At 46.5% G+C, this 23,306-nt stretch overlaps 1 protein-coding gene across 2 annotated transcripts in view; it reads right to left on the bottom strand.

Moving 5' to 3' along the window:
• ABCA3 (ATP binding cassette subfamily A member 3) overlaps window positions 1-18,208 on the bottom strand; it is a 48,611-nt gene extending 30,403 nt beyond the window's left edge. The window contains exons 1-7 of one of the 2 annotated variants that reach the window (XM_070413216.1): window positions 18,065-18,208; window positions 9,430-9,617; window positions 7,678-7,757; window positions 7,235-7,499; window positions 5,406-5,533; window positions 4,558-4,723; window positions 2,273-2,532 (exon numbers count right to left, since the gene is read on the bottom strand). In XM_070413216.1, coding sequence (XP_070269317.1) covers window positions 2,273-2,532; window positions 4,558-4,723; window positions 5,406-5,533; window positions 7,235-7,499; window positions 7,678-7,731 — 873 coding nt within the window. In that variant the 5' untranslated portion in view covers window positions 7,732-7,757; window positions 9,430-9,617; window positions 18,065-18,208. Of the gene's footprint in view, window positions 1-2,272; window positions 2,533-4,557; window positions 4,724-5,405; window positions 5,534-7,234; window positions 7,500-7,677; window positions 7,758-9,429; window positions 9,618-10,603; window positions 10,660-18,064 lie in introns of those variants that run through there. The other variant, XM_070413217.1, reaches the window with a different exon arrangement.
• Window positions 18,209-23,306: the final 5,098 nt, after the last annotated feature.

The following is a 23,306-nucleotide window of genomic DNA, read 5'->3' as shown; positions in this document are numbered from 1 at the left end:
TGCCTTCCTCACAATGATTCTCCTTAGAGCCTCTGTGTGTGTGAGTGTGATTGTAGATGGCGGTGTCGTACATGGGCCAAAAGTGGACATGGGCCACCTGGGCCACAGCCAAGGGCAGGAACAGTGAAACACACACTGGCCAGAGGCAGAAGACATGGGTCCCACTGGCGTGTCAGCCCTTGACCTTGGGGCACGAGAAATTTTGCCCTCTTCCTACCTTTCCCCACTCTTCAGTGCTACCCACCTGAGATGCCCTCTCTGTTCCCAGCCACTACTAGCCATCTTTCCTTTCACCTGGCCCTCTACTCGGCCATTACAGCCCCTTCCCCATAACCTCGTGCTTCAGTCAGGGCCTGAGGGGGGCATGCACGGTGTTGACTAAGCTAATGAACCCCCTCAGCAGTCCTTCATTCCTTGAAACAATCCCAAGCTCCTAGCTTGTGCTTCCCAGTCTCTTCTGGGTACCCAATTGCCCCCCAAGAAGCTGTGTGGTGGGGCAGCTGGCGTTGGGGCTTTGAGTCAGGAGAGCGGAGCCCGGCCCCTCCACTCTCTAGTACCAACCCCACTAATGCCCTTGCTGCAAAGTGTGGCGCCAGGGCTGTCTGTTCCAGAATCAGCAGTGGCTGTGGGATTCTTTAGAAGCCAGAGGCACTGCCTCCCCTCCTGCTATTCTGACATGAGGGGTCCAGACTATTGTTGTGAGGGGCAGGGGACCCTACAGGAAGGACAGGAGCATAGTGATGCTGGGGACAGGCCTTCCTCGAGGGTCCCAGTCAGGCTGTCAGGAGGTGTGGTGAGGAAACCAAGCTACCCCACTGACCAAACTGACCAGGGAGTCCCAGGACACATAAGGCTGTGATGTTTAATAGAGTGGCCAGTGGCCACATGTCAGTGGAAATTAATAAAATTAAAAATTTAGCTCCTCAGCTGTGCTAGGCACCAGTGCTCAGTGGTGACAGTACTGGACACAGGACATGTCCATCTATCATTGCAGAATGTCCCATTGGATAGCACGAGTCTGGAGGAGGGGATCAGCACTGATTGTCTCTTGTAAGCCAAGAGCCAGGCTGTTGATTTTCCAGCTTCTTCTTATGCCCAACTTCACAGCCTCAGAAAAAGGGGAGGACTGGTACAAAGGTCACTCACATACCCACCACTTAGATTCCATAGTCACTTAACATTCTGCCACATTGGTTTTATCTATGTATCTGCAGGTGTGCATGTGTACAAATATTATTTTCTGAACCATTTCTTTGTCCACTGCTAACTAATTAAACTACTCATTATGCCATCTTGTCAAAGTTATTTAAGGTGCCCAAGGAGATAGTACCCACCTCATCGGTTCTCCCAGCCCCAATAATCACAGATTTGGTGCCTGGGAGAGTCTTCTAAATGTCATTTCCCTGGCACTGCAGATATTGCCAAAAGAGAAACTTTAAATAAATATTTGGATACTTTTGGCAGTGTCATGGGTATGGGTTTACAGATGACACTATTCACTCAGGTGTACTCAATTGAGTCCATGATATCCTTTTAAAGTGACACTTCATATACTTGAATTTCCCATCCTATTGTGCCTGGCAGTCGAGAACTACAGTTGTCCTTGATTCATATGCAAAGTGAATTAGCTTTGTGCTCAGCCACATATTTAAGCATTTTGGCTCACTGCTGATCTAACTGCTAGAGCGGCTCTGTTCAACAGAAACAGAATGCGAGCCACATATGTAATTTAGAATTCTACAGTAGCCACAAAGAAAAAGTTAAAAGAAACAAATAAAATTAATTTCAACAATGTATTTTACTTACCCCAACATGTCCAAAATGTTGTCTTTTCAACATATAATCAATATAGAAAGTACTAATGAAACAGTTCACATTCTTTTTTTTTGTACTAAGGCTTCAAAAATCTGGTGTATGTTTTACACTCTCAGCATGACTCAGGTCAGACCAGAGACACCGCGTGTGCTGAAGCCCAAGGGCTTATGGCTCCCGTGCTAGACAAGGCAGCTCCAGAGACTTAGTATACTGCACACAAAATATGATACTTTCTTATGGTTTTTAAAATCTGGATATACCAGGGTTGGTTTCAAAGAAGCCCCAAGTAGGCTAAAGCCACCACTGGCGCCTGCCTCACTCTGCCCGCTCTGCGGCTCCCGCGTCCATGAGCGGCCCCTGCCTGATGACAGGGCCCGGGACACAGCCACACCACAGCGGCGCTGTGCCTAGAATCAACTTGCCCAAATGTTTAAAAGCCAAATGCAAATGGGGTTACCTTCAGTTTCCTCTCCTTTTCCTGCACGACAGCCCGGACGATGGTGAGTGAGGTGTAAATAAAACTCAGCATGAGCAGCAGCGGGAGCTGGTACTGAATGGCCACGAGAAAGGGGTCCGAAATAAAAGGCGGGTACGGGAATCTCTTGGCGATCACGGTGAGTTTCTCAAACAGCTGGTGTGTGGAGGCGTTCGTGTGGTACTGCATGATGGCTCTGTCCACGGCGTGCTGCACAGCCAGGAAGCCTTCTCGGATGTACCCTACGTGTGGGAGCACAGGACATTCTAGCACATGAGGTCAACACATGTTGGGAAAGCTGCAGCATGGGGTGCTGCCCCTCAGAGAGCAACATCCACTGAGCTGTACCCGGGTCTCCCCATTGAACTGGGCCGCAGAGCGACATCGCCCAACGCCCTAAGGCCTCTGCACTCTTCTAGTTTGTAGGGACCTCCATAATGCCCAGGCTTGGCCCCTCTCTCCCCCTTCAAAGCCACCTGCTGCCATCACATCTTTCTCTGACCCTCTCTTCTGCCTTCCTTGTCTACTACTTTTAAGGACCTAGTGATTTCAGTGGCTTCCTGGGATAATCGACAATAATCTGGCTAGCTTAAGGCTAGCTGATTAGCAACTTTAATTCCATCTGCCACATTAATTCCCCTTTGCCACGTGTCCTGGCATATTCACAGCTTATGAAGATTAGGATGTGGACATCTTTGGAGGGCCGTAACTCTGCCGGTCAGAGAGCTCTGCCCTTGAGTTACCATCTCAAAAGGAGGCAGACACCGCAGCCCAAAGACCACTGCTGTAAGACCTTTGTGTACCTTGTGGTTTCTCCGTGCTGGCTCTTTTTGACTCCCCAAAGTGGTCTGTAATAAAATTCTTAAAGTGAAAGGGGCCTGGGAGGAGTGATAAACTGGGGATATGCTATTCCAGTCCAGAGCTAAGATAGGGAGGGACTGAGCCTAAGAAAGGAGTCGGCATGGTCACAGGAGAGAAAAAGGCAGCCTGAGCTCCTGAGGCCTGGGCCCAAGAAACAGAGGGGGAACATGGGGTGCAGGTCTGGGCACCCTCACTCATAAAATAGTGACGTTGAGAACATCTGTAACATGTGTCTCTAACAGAACTGTCTGGGTTCTGTTAAAAGAGAAAAGCAATATGCCAACCATACTCCCACATGTGGTTACCATACCTGTGTGTTTCCACTATTTCTCTTAGATTTAACTCTTTTTATGGTTGTGATCATAGTAGGTGCTCAATTAAGGTCACCCATTTTTGTGTTGGGTGGGGGTTTGATTCTCATCTTTGCAACTAACCAGCAGAGGAGGTAACGCTATCCCCGCTGAGCAGATGGGACCAGAGACCCGGGCAGTTGAGGCACACACCTGGTAGCAGGGCAAAGGTGAGATGGGACCCTGGTCTCTGGACTCAAAGCCGGTCTTTTCACAAGATCACACCACCTGCCCCACGAAATATCCTGCTTGCCTGCTCACACACCATTCTCTCGTGAGGCTTTGCCATGCTACCATATGCTCTTCATCTTCCTGACTTGTGTGGCTGCTCAACACTCTGAGGAACGATGCCATCACTCTGTAATCAGTCATTTCCCACCCACTGCTGACATTTTTGTGGCCATAAGTAAAGCTATGGTGAACGTATTGGTGCATGTGGATCTTCTTCTCTTAGACGATTCCAGGGTTAAATTCTTATCAGGGGAATCAGTGAGTCTAAGACATGGACCTCTACGGGTGGGCTGGGGAGGAACACTGGACTAAATGTTCCCAGTGCCTGCTGCGTGCCAGGTTCCCATCCTTCCCACACTGCTCGAGGCCTTCATGTTTTTCTAACTGCTTTATGGGAGTCCTTTAGATAACAAGAAACATTTACCCTTCGTCATTTGCTACCCAAGATCCAACTTCTAGAAACATTCCACTGACTCAATTAAGCCACAGATCATTAAACAACCACAGAGCTTAAAGAGCCTGTAAAACTGTATACAGAGGCGGCAACGAAGAGAAGGAAAACATGCAAACTGAAGCTCCCTAAAAACTGAAATATAAATGTTTCATTCAAGAGCACATGTCTTCTCAAACAGGAAGAGCCTTCGCTGTTTTCAAAGATGATTTTAGCCTTACAGAAGACAGTTTTACGGGATGTCTTCTTCCTTCTCCTACAAAGAAGATAAAATATTCCTAAAAAGTATTTCTGCAGAGAAATGCAAGGTGGGCTCCCCATGTGATTGTCAGTCACCACTTGGGGGGTAACACCACCCGAAAGGTGCTTCTCACCAGGTTCTCCGCCATCAGGGGATGCAGGTTCCCTTGGTCCTGGGTTTGGGAAAAGTGGGAAAAGGGAAGTGGTGTGCCATCCCTCTGTCTCTTTCACGAAAAACGAGCCTGTTTGGGTCCACATGTAATTTCTTCGAGTATAACTGAACCGTAAGTGATACTTCACCTGTGGAAACAAAGAGAAAACCAACTGCTCTGAGGGATCCAGAGGAACACACATCTGCACCAACTGAGAGAGGTTAGGGGACTCTTATTCTGTGAACTCACCACTCCCAGTGTCTTCCCCAATGTCAGAGCAAGTGGTCCTGCCCCAGGGGTAACAGGGAACCCCACAGGGGCACTTTGGGTGTTCTTTGCCACGCCTCTCTTACCGCCCACCCACATGAACTCTCAAAATAATGCTAGAGGGATTTGATGGTTTCCCAGTCTTAATCCCATCGGGCAAGCAAAAAACTTTTGGGGTGGGCTGTTTTAAATATGTAGCAGTAGTACTAATGCCATATCATACTTCAGTCCCAAGTATTTGCTACTTTCTTATCTCTCCTGTATGACTCTTTCCACAGAGGCCTAGAGACCAGTAACGCCTTTTATGAAATTAGAGGACATAAAGGGGCCTATAGTGATGGCTTATAGGCTGCTTTCTTCAAGCAGGTAAGGTTTCTAAATTGCTCTGGCCTGATGGGTTCAACTGTCCCCAGGGTTCCCTCAGTAGGGCCCAAGATGGCAATACTGGACCAAAAAAAGTTGGTTTACTCCCAGGCCGGCAGAGCACTTTTGTAGGCTGAATTAGTTTGGGGGTGGGGGGGGGAGGTAGGGAAGGACTCGGCTTTGTGGGGCTGAGTCCTCACCGCCAGGGGCAGGGGGTCCTTGCTGTGGTTGAAGGTGTGTTCGAACACGATGGCGGCCAGCACGTTGGAGGAGCGGTTGTCATACTTGATGTAGTCCTCAAAGTCCTTCTCCGAGGGAAAGCCGCGAACTGTGAAGAGCATTGGAGCTGAGTTGCCCAATCATCTGCCTCACTTGAAAAATCTAAATGATTCGGTCATTTGCAGATAAAAGACTGAAAACTTACACGTTTCTCTAGGGTTGTGTAAACCTTTCCTAAGACCAGAGGAGGCTTTTGTCTTTGGCAGAGAGGCAGGCAGAACCCGAAAACCACAGCCAGCCCCGGGGTTCTGCTGAGACTGCAGGCAGGGCTGGCAGCAATGCCAAATCCGTTTCCCTCCTCCATGCAGGCAGCCACCTGCCCGGGGTCCACTGCCAGGGGTAGTCCCCTTATAGCCTTACAGCCATGGCGGTGTGCTTTAAAAACTTGAGTAGACACTAACGTATAGCTTGTTAACTGATCCTCTATCACCCAGACCCCATTTCATATAAAGGGTTTTACTGTAATCACTCAGTGAGGGACCAGGGATCTTCTCCTAAGTGTTTGCTATGCTGAATTCAACAAGCCCCAGGAGGTGTATGCCAAAATCAAGGGGAGAAAAAAAAAGAGAGATCATACTTTTTATACTGAAAGTAAAGAGCTAGAAAAGATGACTAGCATGTGTTTATTGGGAGTATACCTCAACAGGCTTCCTAACGACTCATTTTTCTCTTTTAATCCTCATCTGATCTCAGAGAGAGAGAAAAAAAGAGACGCGGGGGGGCAGAGAAATATCGATCGGCTGCCTCCCACACTGCCTGCCCTCCCCCCCCCTCCCCCCACCAGGGATCAAACCCACAACCTAGGTATGTGCCTGGGAATAGAACCCACACCCTTTGGTGTATAGGATGATGTTCCAACCAAGTGAACCACCCAGCCAGGGCCTAATGACTCTTTTTTAATTTTTATTATTATTACTTTTTATTTTTATTTTTTAAAATATATTTTATTGATTTTTTACAGAGAGGAGGGGAGAGGGATAGTTAGAAACATCGATGAGAGAGAAACATCGATCAGCAGCCTCTTGCACGCCCCCTACTGGGGATGTGCCTGCAACCAAGGTACATGCCCTTGACCGGAATCGAACCTGGGACCCTTGAGTCCACAGGCTGATGCTCTATCCGCTGAGCCAAACTGATTAGGGCATTATTATTACTTTTAAAAATAATTCTTTCTTGTTGAAAGTATTACATATGTTCCCTTTTCCCCCCATTGACTCCCTCCAGCCCACCCCAGGCCTAATGACTCTTTTTTAGAACTGTCCTCTCAAAACCACATCCCAGAAAAGATTCTTGGTACCATATTCTCACACTACATCTACCCTTGTAATCAAAAGGGTTTCTTTGGGTATGTGGTCACCTATTTCCCCTGGGGGTAACTGGGTGCTGCTCAAGCTGCCACACATCAATTCATCTGGCCCTCACAACTCTTTATAATAAGACATGATACAAGCCCTGGCTGGGTAGCTCAGTTGCTTAGAGCATCATCCCAATATGCCAAGGTTGTAGGTTCGATCCCCAGTCAGGACACATATAAGAATCAAACAATGAATGCATAAATAAGTGGAACAAACAATGCTTCTCTCTCTCTAAAAAAAAAAAAAAATGTTTTTTTTAATCAATAAGTAAAAATTTAAAAAAAGGAGAGACATGAGACAGAGTTGGGGGATTTGCCCTGGCAACATGGCCAACAAGAGGAGATGCTGAACGGCCCTGAACCTCACAGAAAGAAGGGTCCCAGTGGACGTCTCACCTCTCATGTTGATCACCAACGCCCTTCTGGCCGTCTCTGTGATGGTCTTCACTGCGTCGCTCTGGGACGGGATGTAGGCCAGCTCCCAGGCGTCTCCTGGGGGAGGGAAGCTGAAGAACAGGGGCAGCTCCCGGACTGGCTGGCTGGGGTAGATGGTGGCCTTGGGCACATTCTCCGACTGGATCTTCAAGCGAAGCCAAATCAGGATCCCAGAGAACAGCAAGGGCAGGAGGAGTTCCAAGGCCGTCACCAGGACCTTCCGCTTCTGGAAGAGAATGAAAGCACATGCTGACGGATGGAGAAGCACAGGAGTGGCCTCATAGACCCCCGCCCCTGGGGACACCTCCCTCCAAGCTTCACTCTCTCCGCTGAGGCCCTGTCTCCCAAGGTGCCCACAAAGGGGCACACACTTCTTCTTGCCACGCCCCCAGAGTGGGACTTACCTGCAGCGTGTAGTTCTTCCAGAGCAGGAGGGACAGCTGCCTGAGCACTGCCATCCTCTCACCAGGAGGGACCCTCAGCACTAGTTACAGACCAAGGACAAAAAGTTAGGGTGTGCCATGAAGATGTGCTTTGTGTTTGGGGGAGCACAGGGGAAAGAGGGGAAGGTTGAGTCTTGGGACACATAACCTTCTCTCCATGTTTCTCTTCACCTTTTTTTTATACCATCTTCACCCAAAATAGCACACGTGAGAGAGAAACAACAGTTCTATTGCTTGTTTAAAGTACACTCTTTTGGGAAACGGACCTTCTTTCTTCCCGAAACTTAAGATCAACAACAGGCTTTTATGTGCAATGTAACTGCTAGAGTGGTATTTATAATTTGATAAAAAGCTATTCAGATGTTCTCTGTAGTTCATATGAATGTGCTATTTCTTAGCAAAATACTCAGGCTGATGGAATTCCTCTCCATGACTGGCTTTCCTCTCAACCAGCACAGAACCAGTGAAAGGAAACTCAGCTTAGTGTGCTGGCTTCGGGGTGATTTCTAAGTTTGGAGAGGAGGGAGTGGGGAGAAGCCTGAAATGGGGGCCCTCATTGGCCTTGTTGACTCAGGAGCGGGACACAGGGAACAGACACACAGACGGAATGATGGGATGTACCTTCCTGCCTTGAACCCTAAGGAAGTATTTCCTGCTTTAACTGAGCATTGGTATGTGAGCCTCCCACAAGAGTGGTCATTTTCGCCCTGATTGGTTTGGCTCAGTGGTTAGAGCGTCAGCCTGAGGACCAAAGGGTCCCGGGTTCGATTCCTGTCAAGGGCATGTACCTTGGTTGCGGGCACATCTCCAGTAGGGGGTGTGCAGGTGGCAGCTGATCGATGTTTCTCTCTCATTGATGTTTCTAACTCTCTATCCCTCTCCCTTCCTCTCTGTAAAAAATCAACAAAATATATATATTTTTTAAAAGAAAGAGTGGTCATTTTCCTTCAAAGAAAATCTATCCTGTGTCACTATGAATGTTATATTTAAATCTGGTACATAAACTGGGAAAATCTGCTGAGAGATTATGAAACACAAGAGATAGCAGAATGGATGGAACTGGAGAGCATTATGCTAAGCGAAATAAGCCAGTCAGAGAAAGATAAATATCGCATGATCTCACTCACTTATGGAATATAATGAACAACATAAACTGATGAACAAAAACAGATCCAGAGACAGAGGAGCATCGATCAGACTGTCAAACCTCAGAGGGAAGGTAAGGGAGGGTGGGGGTAAGAAGGAGAGATCAACCAAAGGACTTGTATGCATGCATATAAGCATAGCCAATGGACACAGACACCAGGGGGGTGAGAGCATGAGTGGGAGGGGGCAATGGGGGGGTAAGGACACATATGCAATACCTTAATCAATAAAGGAAAACATTTTTAAAAAAAGAAATAGCAGAAACAAGAGTGGGGTTTAGAAAGGCCTTTCTCGGCCCTGGCTGGGTAGCGAAGTTAGTTAGAGCACCATCGGATACACCAAGGTTGCAGGTTGGCTCCATGGGGAGGGCACATACAAGAATCAACCAATAAAAGCGTAAGTGAAACAATACGTCAATGTTCCTCTCTCCCCCCCTTCTTTCTCTCTCTCTCTAAAACCAATCAATAAATATAAATATGTATCTACTCTCAATTGAGGAAACCCATTGTACTAGATTTCAGGTGTGAGAAGTAGAGACACAGAGCTCAGAGTTTATTAAATGCTTACCTGCCAGAGAAGGAGGTGGTCACGTTCTGGAAGCTGCGGGCATGGAGGCTGAAGTGTGGAGCAGGCTGCTCAGACCTACGGTGGTCAGCAAGAATGGCAGAGGAGGGGAGGCCCCAGAGAGCTCCTGGTCACCGTCCATGTACCGAGGACGCAGGTGGAGCAAGAGGAACCCTTCACAGCTCACAGCCCTTTAAGTGGGGAGAAACCTCCGTGACTTACAGGGGAAGAGTTCTGAGTTCAATGAACTGGCTCCACATTCAGGGTGATACTAACCCAACACCATCCATCAAGTGGCCTACAATCACGCAGAAGACTCAAACGGCTAGTCAATCATTCATTAGTGAACACAAGCTAACACTGCTGCCTCAAGCATCTGCCTTCAGACCCAGTGTGCGCAGAATGAGAGTTTGTTTGCTTTTTAAAACAGCTAGTTTCACTTTGGCTCCAGTCAGTTGAAAATAATTTCCATTAAAGCCCTTTTTTCAAAGTAAGATCCTGCTTTAAAAAAACAAACAAAAACACACAAAACAACACAAGAAAAGATGTGTCCATAGTTATTCAAAATGTATGCTTTAAAGTGTAGTCAACAAATATTTTGTATATTTATAGACAACACAACTGCAAGAAGTTATTAATTAATGTAAAATATGGCTTTCGGTTAACTACATGGTTAAAATGTGAAGAAATTAAAGCTAAAATAGTATAAAGTGCCATTAAGTGGCAAAGTAATAAATTATCCCAATTGTTTTAAAATCCACAAGGTGGAAAACTGCCTTAAAAATCGGTTGTAGACAGGCAGTAAGAGAGCAGCGATTTAATGATATCCTGGAGGCCAGTGGTTTGGGAAAGATTTCTACAAGTGGGTTAGGCTAAGAGGGGAAGACAGGGCCTCCATCTGGGACCAGTCCTCCTGCGGTCATCTGGCCTGGCCAAGATGATCTTCCTTCCTCTATCTCCCGAGGGGAATGTAAAAAAAAAAAGGTCACAGTTCATAGAGGTCTTCTGGTCAGAGACGTTGACGACTTCCTTTTCTGGAAAAGTCTGTCCAAGGAAGGGCACATCACCAAGCCCAACCCTGTCCCTCTAGGTGGGAAGGAGGGTGGTGGTGGGGTGGGGCAGAAGGACAGACCCTCCACCTTCCTACCAGGCTGAACAGCAGTATCTGGGAACTGACCTGAGTCCTGGGAGAGGCTCCTGGCTACCTTTTCCTCCGGGGCTACGGGAGGACTGGTGGAAAGGAACTAGCCCTGTGCAGAGGGCTCTGGGGTGGGGCTGGCAGGGTGACCTTGGAGATCAGGAGCACTGAGGCCTCTTGGGACATTAGGAGGGGCCCAGGGCTCCCTGGCATGACTCCCTGGCACCTTTGGGCAAATGGAGGGTGCTAGAGAATCATTTGAAAAATAAACATAAAACATCCCTCACCAAGTTAGAAAATCAAAGCGCAAAGCAGATCGCAAGTATGTTACTTTAAAAAGAACAGAGCCAATAACAAAGAAATATGGATGTAGGAAAACAGAGATCAGACCGCAGGGCTGACTCTTTGTTCTCTCCTGCTACATTAAAAGATAAGAAGCTTTTATATTATATACTTTTATACTTACACAGTCTCTTATTCCAACTCTGGCTTCTGGTATCAGTGCCCTTTTATGGACAAAGAAACCAGGAGGAAAAACCTGGCCCAGGATCACACCACAAGAAAGCCACAAAGCCAGGGTCTGAACCTCCCAGTCTGCGTTTTTAACTACTACGCCACTACATCCTTGTGTGTCCTAAAGGCAGTAAACATCTTTATAAAATTTGTATATAGTGCCTCCAGAACATAACATTAGAAATCAGAAGAAAAATGTCCCTTGAGCCCCACCACCTTAGTATTTTATTTATTTGTCTCCCCGAAGCACCCAGCTTGTGGCTTTGTACACGCCAGGCTTTATCCAAAGTCTCACTAAATGCTGTATTTGTGTCTGTTCTGTTTGAGTAAAAAAGAATTTAAAGGAGGAAATTCCCGGAATTACAAAACCAAGAAAGCCTTCTGGTTACAAAAGCAAATGTACACGAGGAAAGGAAGCTAAAGTTCCTTAAAACACTTGACCCTGGTGGCACCGAGAGTCCCCAGAAGTGGAAATGGCCTCGATCCAGAACCACCCCAGGCGGGTTCTACTCTAAGGCAAACACTTGGCCACTTGCAAAGCCACCACCTCCGCCCCACAAGAGCATGTCCTCCCCCTGCAGAGGCTCACTTCACTCCTGCGGGGACAGAGCCAGGAAGGGAAGGGAAAACTTTATTTTCCTGACTAAAAGGCTTGTTTGCTCACTGTTAAAATATTAAACATTACACAAACTGTTGAGTATTTCAATATTTGCTTTTTAGGTGAGCAACTGAATTGGTCCAGAGTGAGTGCATACTGTGGGCTGCTAATTTCTGAGAAGTCTCTTGATGGCACATAGAATTCCCCTAAAAATGGTTTTTCCAGTAGCTATTGTTAAAGGGCTGCGGGGCGTGCCAGTTCACGAGCACCCACTGTTGTTCAGGGGCCCACTGCTTAGCAGCACAGACCACTGGTGGTCCGTGAGGTCCGAAAGGTTGGCGACTGCTGCTTAGTGCATCTTGAGGAGTCTAGACACTTCCAATTTTATTTATTTATTATTTTTAAATCCCCACCTGAGGATATTTTTTCCATGGATTTTTAGAGAGCGTGGAAGGGAGGAAGGGAGGGGGAGAAAGAGAAATATCCATTGGTTGCCTCCCACATGTGCCTGGACAGGGGCCAGGGATCAAGCCTGCAACGCAGACACTTCCACTTTTTACATTTGTGGGGATTTTCTTTTTCATTATGGGCTTAAATATGTCCTACATTTTATATATATGCCGGTGCAAAAAATAATGTTTTATTTCTGCATATATGGAACAGAATGGTGTCAAATGCTTCAAGAGAGTCACTGCTGAGCTATCCTCAAGACCAGAGAGCAGAAGTGGACAAGGCACACACCCTATTATGTTCCTGCCATATCCCAGGTTCAGTACATCTCCTTCCATGGAAAACTAACTCTGCACAGGCCTGGAGGGAGGAACAGGTGGGAAGAAGGGGTCTCCATAAAGCCACAGGCATGCCTCCTGGCAGAGAACAGACAACCATGGTTCTGCCCTCTTTACCACAAGTGTGGAACAGAGAGACGGCCTGGTTGGTGGTGCTGGCCAGGACTCAGCACTTTTCCTGAGAACCAAGGTGGATGAGGATCTATCTCAGCTAGGAAAGCCCTTCATCAACACGGGAGTCTGTAACAGTCAGCAGCATTAGGGGTCGACATGTGTACACACTGAAGAAGGCCTGACAAGTACTTAATTGATGTTTGCTGGTAGAATCTGTGGCCTTTTAGGATACACAAGACAAAAAAGCATTTATTAATCCAACAAACATTTGCCAAGTGCTCACTGTGTGATGGGCACTTTTACCAGGTAATAAGGATTTGGAAATGAAAATTCCAGCGTTCTTAATCCAAGGAGTTCACAGTCTGAATGTTTGCATGCACTATAATTGCTAAACCTGAAGCCAAATGAAAGCATCGTGAAATTCTGGAGAAGACAGAATTTGATGTGTGTACCTGTGTATGTGTGTGTGTGAGTGTGAGTGTGTGTGAGTGTATGTGTAAGAGAGCTCTGGGAAGGCTTTCAGGAGGAGGTTGCATGGGAGATGGGAGACTGGTCTCAAGCTTCTTATTTTTCCAATCTTATGTTTGGTTTATTCTTTTTTTAAAATAAATATATGCAAATTTATTAAGTTAAAAATTCTGTTAAATGCAGAAATACCTGCTTTAAATTAAAGTGAAATTGCAGAAATATCCCCCTATACAAACATACATAAATACACAGGTAGATTTATCCAAAAAACAAAATGTCTGATCAAAATATGCATGGCAGAACTGGTGCTCTCTGGATTCACTGGGCCACATTGTGCAGCATTTGGAGCACATTGGTCTCCAGTTTCTTGTTAGTTGGGGTGGGAGGGCATTACTAGATCACAGAGAAATGAAAGCGTGTGTGTGGGGAACAGCAAGTCGTGTGGAGTGGTGGTGGGGGAACAGCAGGGAATAAGCCAGAAAGAGAAGCCAACAAGGGCTTGGATGCTATGTCAAGAAGGGAGTTGGGGTGGGGCATGGAGGGAGAGGGTCTTCAAATGTGCAGTAATGCTGCTTGTGGGTGTTTTGTTTTGCTTAATCTTTTACCCAGTACATGATCCTTTTCTGGGGGCAGAGTGGACAGTAAATATGTGAAAATGTCTAATTCAATGAATTCTTCAGATGAAATGCCCATATAACAGTAAACACTGTCAAAAACAGGCTAAAACTAGCAGGCACATTTATTGAGTATGGTCCCTGCCAGTGAACCCACTATTAGTCTCCAAGTGTGGTGAGCAAGATTATCTGCTGGAGTAATGGAATGGTGAGAAATATTGTTTATGTTTCTTTAAAAATGAGAAAAATTGGCTTTACTAATATTTTTAAAAATATTTTCATTGATTTTTTAGAGAGAGAAGATGGTAGAGAGATAGAGAGATAGAAACATCGATGAGAGAGAAACATTATCGGTTGGCTGCCTTCTGCAGGGGATCGAGCCCACAACCTGGGCATGTGCCCTGACCGGGAATCGAACTAGTGACTTCTTAGTTCCTGGGTCAATGCTCAACCACTGAGCCACAACAGCCAGGCAGCTTTACTAATATTTAATACATGGACAGACCCTGGCACCTTTGTTGGCCTGTGTGTCAGCAGCCATGGGAACCCCGATGGAGGAGAGGTTCTGTGATACGGTGGTGACAGTAGCCCTTCCCACTAGTTTACTTGAAGCCTCTAAGATATGTTAGTTTACATACTTCAAGATAGCATGGTTGAAGGACCTTGTATGCATATATGCATGGCTCATGGACACAGACAATGGGACAGTGAGGACCTGGGGTGGGGGGCAGGGATGGGCTGGTGGAGGTCAGTGGGGGTGGGGGGAAGGACATATGTAATACTTTCAACCACAAAGAATTATTTTTTTAAAAGATATGGTCGTATTCAATTAAAAACAAAAACCAGACTCTTAAATAGCCGAAGCATTATAATACTTTGTAGTGACTCAGGAATACCTGTGAAGATCTTTTATGACACAGAGGTTCACTGGTTATCTTGTGATTTAGAACTTAAGGAGGAAATCTGCATTTTCTTTCATGAAAAGTTCCAAATCTGGAGACCTTTTTCTTTTTTTTTTCAAGGGCAAATGACTGCAGCAATGTGTCAGCTAAGCTTATTTCTTTCAAGCCAACATACTCAAATCAGTCCCTTTAAGGAAAAGGTGTGATTGTGTTGCCAAGGATGCTGCAAGAGCACCATTTCACAAACATCTACACCTGCACACCCAACGCTTTGGGAACTAGATTGCCAGCTTCTCTGATAGCCCATGAACATTTATCAGCCCAAATTCAAGAGCCCTTGCAGGATTGGTGAGTGGGATTGAAAAACAAGTACTGAAATCATAGCACAGTCTCTGTGTCTCCAGGAGGTGTGGTATCACATACCACAAGAACCAGGAACTGAAATAAACAGGACACAGAACCAGAACCAGACCTTCAAAGGCTGGAACACATATTTCACCATTTTATAAATGCGATGCAGACTTGATCACATGGTTTCTTTTAAAAACAGCATATGTTGGTGCAGTAGATTTTGTAGCATTAGCACATTGACAAAATTTAATCGTGTTCACTTTTCCTCTCACCCTTTAAAAGTTCTATATTTGTGTATATTTCTATGTCCATAATATCAGGACAGTAGTGTATAACTATAATTTATAAATAAATATAATATATGGGGGAAACATACTTAAATTCTTTTACACAAGTGCACAAAAAATAGTCTTTAGACAACTTATTCACACAAGTGGTCCTGGCATGAATGAGATGGGAAGAAACCCCTAAGGCTCAGTCATTGGCTGAGAGCAGACGCCTCCACACCTCTCCAGGCCGGGTTTGAGGATGTGGTCATTTGCATTGGGAGTGAGCGCTGAGGTGGAGACCTAGTGTGCTGGTCTCACACTCAACACTACCACCAGCTCTGTTCAGGGTTGGAGGCAGCCATCTCCTCAGGATCACATGGCTCTGAGTTTACAGTAAAGCTTCTGGTGGGAGTTGGTAGGGCATATGTTTGCCAAAGATGTGGCCCAAAGGAGGTTATTGGGAGAGAGTTTTATGAAATCTGCGCTGCTCATCCCTTTAAAACTTCTATATTTGTGTATATTTCTATGTCCATAATATTCATGACAGTAGTATATGGCTACAATTTATAAATAAATATAATATATGGGGGTACACACTTAAATTCTTTTACAAAAGAAAGTGCTGCCTGCTTTTCTAACCCCTGCTGTAGCCTCAGTCCCATTCCCAGTCCTGCTAGCTCATCTGCCACTCTGGGTGTAGAAAATGAAGTAATGGGGCAACGGGAATCCCCAGGGAGAGGTAACCATGGATCTTCTGTAAGGAGCAAGGCAGCAATTCATTACTCAGCTCCTGCAACGGTTCCTACCTGCCTGTTGACTCCAACTCTCTTCAAATGTGCAAATAACTCTGAGCCATTCATACACTGCACGAGTCCCCCAGGACAGGGTCTGACACACCTTACACTTTCCCACAGGTGTCTGGGCCTTCTAGGGTTTTGTCTGCTTGGAATACCATCCATCATATCTGTCTCCACCTTCTGAAATCCCACCTATTATTTCTCAGCCCAGTCCTAGCACCTGTCAATCAGCCACTGATAACCTTGGTTCAAGGGTTCTTCATCTTGGCTGAACAACAGAATCTTTTGGAGGAGCTTCAAGACAGAAACTGATGTCTGAGGCCCATCCCTGGAGATTCTGGACTCTGTTCTGGACATGGGGCTCTTTCCCAAGTGATTATAACATTCAGCCAGAGTGAGACCTTCTGCTCTTGCTGAAAGCTATCCCTCCACCTCTGGACATCTTCAGCAGCTTTTCTGGATGCCTCATGTATCATGTATCCTGTCCTGTCTTATGTCACAGTTACTTGTGAATAAGTAATCTCTTTAACGCTACCCGAAAGTCCCTCAGAGCAGGGACCATGTCCAGGAAATCTTTCAATCATTCACAGAGCCTTGCCCACATTTTCTTCGGAGTTCTAGAATGCTTTCCCCCTCAACAGACTCAATAGCAGAAGAGTCTACTACTGCCATCTCAAGAAGCAGGTCTGGAGAAGAAACTGTTAACTAGGGAGTATTACGTGGGCCTTCCCAGTTGAGACTAAGTCAAAACAGGGTCCTATGAGACTGCCTGGCACATGCACCATGGGAGGCTAACATCTTTTTTAAAAACAGCTTGAGCTACCCTCTGTTCCAAAAGGCTGTCTCATCAGAATGGTGGTAGATCACCTTAGAGAGGGAATGATGCCATCCTATTTGTCAGACAGAATAAGCAAGTGTTTATTTTTTTAATTCTCTAAGAAGTTAAAAAGATGGGGGAGGGGGAATTCTCATGGCATCCATTTTTACCTATTTTCTTTTTCTCTTACATTTCCCATGATGCAAACTTCCTAAAGGAAAACAACCTTCATCCTTTCAAGTTCACAAAGGCAGCATCAAATATACGGAATCAAATGGTATAGTTGCTCAGGAGCAAAGAGCATTAACTTTTTCACTTGAACCTTGTCTGAGTCTCCAGGCCTGGCATGTGCTGGGACTGCAAGACCAAACAAGAGCCAATCAGTGCCTTCAAGGAGCTCACAGTTCGAGAGGCAAAGGGACAAACAAACATAAATAATCCTATAAGGCAACAGCTTTCATTGGATCATGTCCAAAGAAGTGAGGAGAGGGCATGCATTCACGTACAAATAGACACTTGCCCTAAACCCTCCTGCAGGAGACAGGCCCTGCCCTCATTAAGCTTAGAGTGTGCTGTGTGAGGACAGATACCCGTGCAAACACAAATTATACCAAATCGGGACTGACCATGGACACCAGAAGGTTGTACTTCGGGTTGTTGAAGGCCTCTCTGCCTAGACCAGGAGTACCCTTCCTGCTGTCCCCCACACAACTCCCACCACCAACAGTGGACCCCCGGATCCTCAATGAACCCCGGTTCTGGGACTGTGGGGTTGGGAGCAAGGTGACTCCAGTATGGAGAAGGATTACCACCCACATTGGGACTCTGCACCGAGAGATGAGCCAGCAGCATTCCCGGAGGCCCTGCCTCGGCTGCCCAGCCTGGGACGCAGCAGGGCGCTACCAGACAGGTGTGGAGCGTGCCTGCTGGACGAATGCGGCGGGTCTCATCTCCGCTGGGCACAAAGGACTCCGCAGCTATTCTAATGTCCGGGAAGGTTTAGGTCTCTCCGAGGCCCGTGGCTTCAGCGACCTGCCTGCAGGGATGGGGACACGCCCAGAGAGGTTCGAGCGGTGAGGAAGCCTTAGTCAGGGCGGCCTGGCGCTGCAGGGAGGTGCACCTGCTGGGCGGGCGCGGGTGGGCACGGGCAGAGCGGGGCGGTGCAGGGTGGCGGGGCTCCGGGGCAGGTCGGCTGGGGCTGGGGGCGGCCGGGGCGGGGAGCGGCTCCGCAGCCGCGCGCGCATTGGCGGCGGGTCCTACGGCACTCACCGACCCTTGGCACCGGGGATGCGGCTGCCGGCGCTCTGCCCTCTCGCGGGGTCCACTCCTTCGGCTCCCAGCTCCGCTCCAGCCTCGCGGAGGAAGCCGTCACGGAGGGGAGGGGGCGCCGGCGACCCGCCACAGGACGGACCTGGCGGCTCAGGATCCTGCAGGGGGCGCGCCGGCCGGCTCGCGCGTGCGCCTTGGGCCGCCCCTGCGGGTGCCCCGCCCTCCCCGGGACGCCCCGCCCCGCCCCGCTCGCGCCTGCGCAGTGCCTCGCTCGCCGGGCCGTGGCCCGCAGGGGGCGTGCGGCGTCCAGCCCGGCGCGGTGTCGGACGCTGAGCAGAATTATCCCTGAAGCCGCGGATGCAGTCAGTGCCGGAACCTTGACCTTCGTTGGCTTCCTTCCATCTCCCCTGTAGCACTGTCTTTTGTTGGGTGCGGTGCCCCTTCTCCTCACGGACCTCTAGCTCGGCCTCACCCTCTTGGTGGGCAAGCTCGTCTTTTGGGTCGGAGACCCGGTTCGGCCTGGTGCTGACGGCTGCTGGGGCGGGTGAGACCCTGGGAGGGCCAGGAACTTTCTGGAAAACGGCCGTAGGGGTGGGCAGGGAGGCCGGGCATCCCGGGATGTGACCACCGTGACCGGGCGCAGTTCAACAGGGTGGGGAGGCGGGAGGGGGGGTCCCGAGATTGGGTCAGAATCACCTCAGGCAGGGGAGCCACAGGTTAGGGTTGGGGCCACCTCAGACCCGAGGGTTCCAAGGCTAAGCTGGGGTCACCTTGGGGAGGAGAGTAATGGGTCGGGCTGGACCGAAGGGGAGCGAGGTGGGGTCGGAGTCACGTGGGAACGATAGGGTCCCGAGGCAGGAGCAGGGGCCACCTGTGCAGGAAGGGTCGCTGGACAAGGGCAGGGTCACCTGGGGCTGGGAAGGTTCCGAGGCCTGGATGGGGTCCCCTGGGGCTGGAGGGGCTGGTGGCAGGGGTGGGACCGGTGAGGGTGGCCGGGGCTGGAGTGTGGGCGGCACGGCCAGCAGTCACCAAGGCCTGGCCCACTAGTGTCTGGGTCTCCGGGACTCAGGGTCCTCCAGCGGCCCGAGGGACACCCCCCTCCTGGCCTCCCGCAGTTCCTATCAGCGGTTGCGGGGCCGCCGCTGGCCGCCCAGCACCTGGGGCGCCGCCTGCTGGCCAGCCGGCTGCGGTTTCTGCTCCCAGCTCGCCCCCGGGATCAGGATGCCAGTGAACCGTAATGACCCAAGTCAGGGTTATTCTCCTGCTACCCCAAGACTCCTTATGGATTAGTGATTGAGCGTCTCCATGCCTCACTTGATTTTCTTTAAAAAAATTTTTTTTTATTGCCCTAACCGGTTTGGCTCGGTGGATAGGTCCCACGTTAGATTCTGGTCAAGGGCATGTACCTTGGCTGTGGGCACATCCCCAGTAGGGGGTGTGCAGGAGGCAGCTGATCGATGTTTCTCTCTCATCGATGTTTCTAACTCTCAATCCCTCTCCCTTCCTCTCTGTAAAAAAAAAATAAAATATATTTTAAAAATAATTTTTTTTATTGTTGATAGTATTACATATGTCTGCCATCCCCCCTTAACCCCCTCCATCCCCCATTTGATTGTCTTCATAGCACCTTTCATTATCTGACGTGGTATTCACTTATTTGTTTGCTTTTCTTCCCTCTATCTCCCTTACCAGAAGGTGGTCTCCATAAGGAAAGGCATTTTGTCTAGTTTGTGGCTATATCCCAGGGTACAAGAATGCCTGGCACAGAAGAGGCACTTGGTAACTATTTGTTGAATGAAAAAGTCACAAAGACCTGATTTTAGATCTTAATCTGACCCCTTAGCTAGTAGGCATATCATTTTACCTTTCTGAACCTCAATTTCTTATCCCTAAAATAAAAAAAAAATAGTAATAATACCAAAATCAGTGGTATTTTTTTAGGGTTGTTATGCCCAGATTTCAAGATTCCCAAGAAACCACATCAGGGAGCCAGCCAATCCGATGCAAAAGCATAAGAATCTGTATTTCAAGCTAGCTTGAGCTCCCCATCCACCAGACTCACCGACACAACAGCAAACCAAGTGGCTGAGAGACAAAACCCTGCCTAGAGACGGGTTTTAAAGGGGGGGTTGGAGTAAGGGTAGGAGAAAGGACTGTGCTCTGCCGATTGGCCAGGCGCAAGTCGATGTCTTGTTCCTGGGTGTGGCTAGCAGAGTCTTAGACTTCCGAGAAGAACCTTCTTGCCAAGCACGTGGCCAAGGTAAGATGGAGGACGTAGCCCTTACCCTGGGGCAAGATGGAGGGTGTAGCCTTTACCCTGGGGCAAGGTGGAGGGCCTAGCCCTCGCCCTTTCAGGGTCAAATGAGAAAATGCATAAGTGCTTCTTACAAAGCCTGGCACATAAATGCCAAGTAAATGGTAGTATAATGAGAGTACAACTAGAGACTTATATAGCCTGCTCTTTATAAGGAGCATACAGGGGAAGAAACCCACACAATTGAATGCAATTATGAGACAGGTAGGGGAGTGGATTATTATTGTGCTGTAAACATCTTACTAGTAAAAACCATCTCTCCCCATCAGTCCTCACAGACTGCACCCCCTCTTTCCAACCAAAGTGTCTATCAGAAAACTCTATAAGCCTGTCTGGCTGGTCCTTCTCTTCACTCTGCCTCTTCCTCATTCATTTTTTTTTTTTCTTTCAAGAACCAAACCTTGCCATTTCCAATGTAGATTGGTTACACCTTGCAGTTACTTTCCAGCTCTTTCTAAATCTGATCCTGGTTCTGCATAACCAAATCCCGAGTTGACTGACTCAGAATTTCCCCTGGATGGAAGGTGAGAGTGGGGGTACTGGAAGAAGAATGACCACACAGGTCAAGATAGACAATTGCAAAGAGTAGTAATTTTATATCTTTGTTCTTAATCATGTCAGGGTGTTTGCTATTGTAATTATTAATTATCATAATCATGATCAGAAAGGTGTAAAGGTCACTGGCAAAGCAAGATTGTTATGTGCAAAGAGTTCAGGTCTGGACTCCTGTTCAGAAACAACTGCCCACAGTGGGCTGGCCACTTTTGATGTTCCACAACAATCAAAATTTAATCAAATTTCTGCTTAGAGCTACTATTGAAAAAAGAAGCCAAATCTAGATGCTCCATCTAGTCTTTTCCCTCCACATGGAAGCCCAGGTTAGGGTCATAATTTGTTCAAAGTCACACCTTTTAGGTGAGACTGGAACCCAGTGACTTTCTAACACTTTCTGGTATGTAAATTACTCACATTCATATATCACGAATATATGCTGAGGAATTACATGGCATACTCCTTGGGGTTGCCATGGCAAAGGCATTTCTCAACATTGATAACAAAAGTTAAAGTGGATGGTGGTACATAAATTTTATGGCTTTACAAAAGGCAGTAAACCTAGTTGTTACAATAGTTGGCTGACATTTATAGATATATACCAGTACATAGCCACACTATATGTCTTTTTAAATGAAACCAATATGTCAGCTCCTATTTCTTTTCAGGAACACAAATACTATCTACCTGTCTATCCCAATATATGTTTGTTTTGGGTACAGAAGTGTCCAAGTTGTAATACCAATTCAATGCACAGCTTTAGAAAGGGCTCCTCTGATTGTTTCCATAGGAACAGTGATATAATTGGGGGATACATTTTAGATCAATGGCTGTACACTTACTCCTTCCCGCAGTGATTGAGAGGCATCATATTGTAGCGGTTAAAGCCCGTTATTGAATCTGACCACACAGCCTCAAATTGAATCTCAAATCTTAATGTCTTACTTAACCATTATGTGCCTTGGTTTCCTTGTGTAAAATGGGGATCACATAGTGCCCACTTCATAGAATGGTTGTGAGGATTCGATGCATCTAAACATTTAAAATACTTACAGAAGTACCTGGCACTTAGCAAGCGCCCAGTTTCCAGTCTCGGGGAGATGATGAGCAAAGCCTTCTGTAATCATTTGTGTATAAGTTCTCGTGTAAAAATATATTTTTTTACATTTGTAAATAAAAGTTATCATTTCTTCTTGGGTAAAAACTTAGTTATGGGATTGTTGGATAGTATGGAAGTATATGTTTAGCCATATAAGAAACTGCCAAAATATTTTCCCAAGTAGCTGTACCATTTTGCATTGTCACTGGCAATATATAACAGTTCCAGTTGCTGTGTATCTTTGTCAGTACTTTAAAAAAAATTAGCCATTCTAGTAGCTATGTAGTAGTATTTCATTGTGATTTAAGTTTGTTTTTTCTAATGACTAATGATGTTAAACATCTTTTCGTAGTCTTATTTGCCAACCATGTATTCTTTTTGGTGAAACATCTTAAATTTTTGTTTTAATTCATGAACAAAAATTGGGTTGTTTTCTTACCTTGAGTTTTGAGGGTTTTATACATCTGGATACAGCTCCTTTGTCAGATAGTGATTTGCAGATATTTTCTCCCAGTCTGTGGCTTTTCTTTTTATTCTATTAGCAGAGGAAAAGTTTTTAATTTTGGTGAAGTCCAACTCTAAATTTTTCTTTTATGCTTTTGATGGCATAGCTAAGAAATCTTTGTTTAATCCAAGGTCACAGAGATGTTCTATATTTTTTTCTAGAAATTTAATAGTTTGATTTTGCATTGAGTTCTATGCTCTGCTTTGAATTAATTTCATATAGTGGATTGAGGTATAGATCAAAATGGGTCTTTTTTTTTTTTTTACCATACATGGATTCCAATTGTTCCACCACCATTTGTTAAAAAGGCTATCTTTTTCTATTCAGTTGCACCTTTGTTAAAAATTGACTATATTTGTGTAGGTCTATTTCTGGATTCTCTTTTCTGCTCCATTGATTTGTGTTTCTTTGATCTAATTTTAGCCCAGGGTTTGGCAAATTTCCTATAAAGGGCAAACTTTTTCTGTAAAGGGCAAAATTTTAGGCTTTGCATGTCAACAGGCAAAATTAAGGATATCATATAGATACTTACTATATAAGAGACAAAACAAGTTTCCACAGAATTTTTATTAGTGAAATTCAATATAATAGGGAGGGAGTGAGAATGGGGTAGAGGAGGTCAATGGGGAGAAAATAATACATACTTTCAACAATAAAGATAAATTTAAAAAATTCAATATAATAATTGAGTACAATTTTTTTGTAATATATATCTACTAATGAGAAAAATTGAATTGTTTTTTATGAGACAACATATTTGTTATGTGGGGTT

This window comes from Myotis yumanensis, unplaced genomic scaffold, assembly GCF_028538775.1.
Source record: "Myotis yumanensis isolate MYYU_CA2020_CCGP unplaced genomic scaffold, mMyoYum1.0.hap1 SCAF_4, whole genome shotgun sequence".
NCBI lineage: Eukaryota > Metazoa > Chordata > Mammalia > Chiroptera > Vespertilionidae > Myotis > Myotis yumanensis.
The sequence above is the reverse complement of the archived record's forward strand: the minus strand, read 5'-3'. Positions and strand labels throughout refer to the sequence as shown.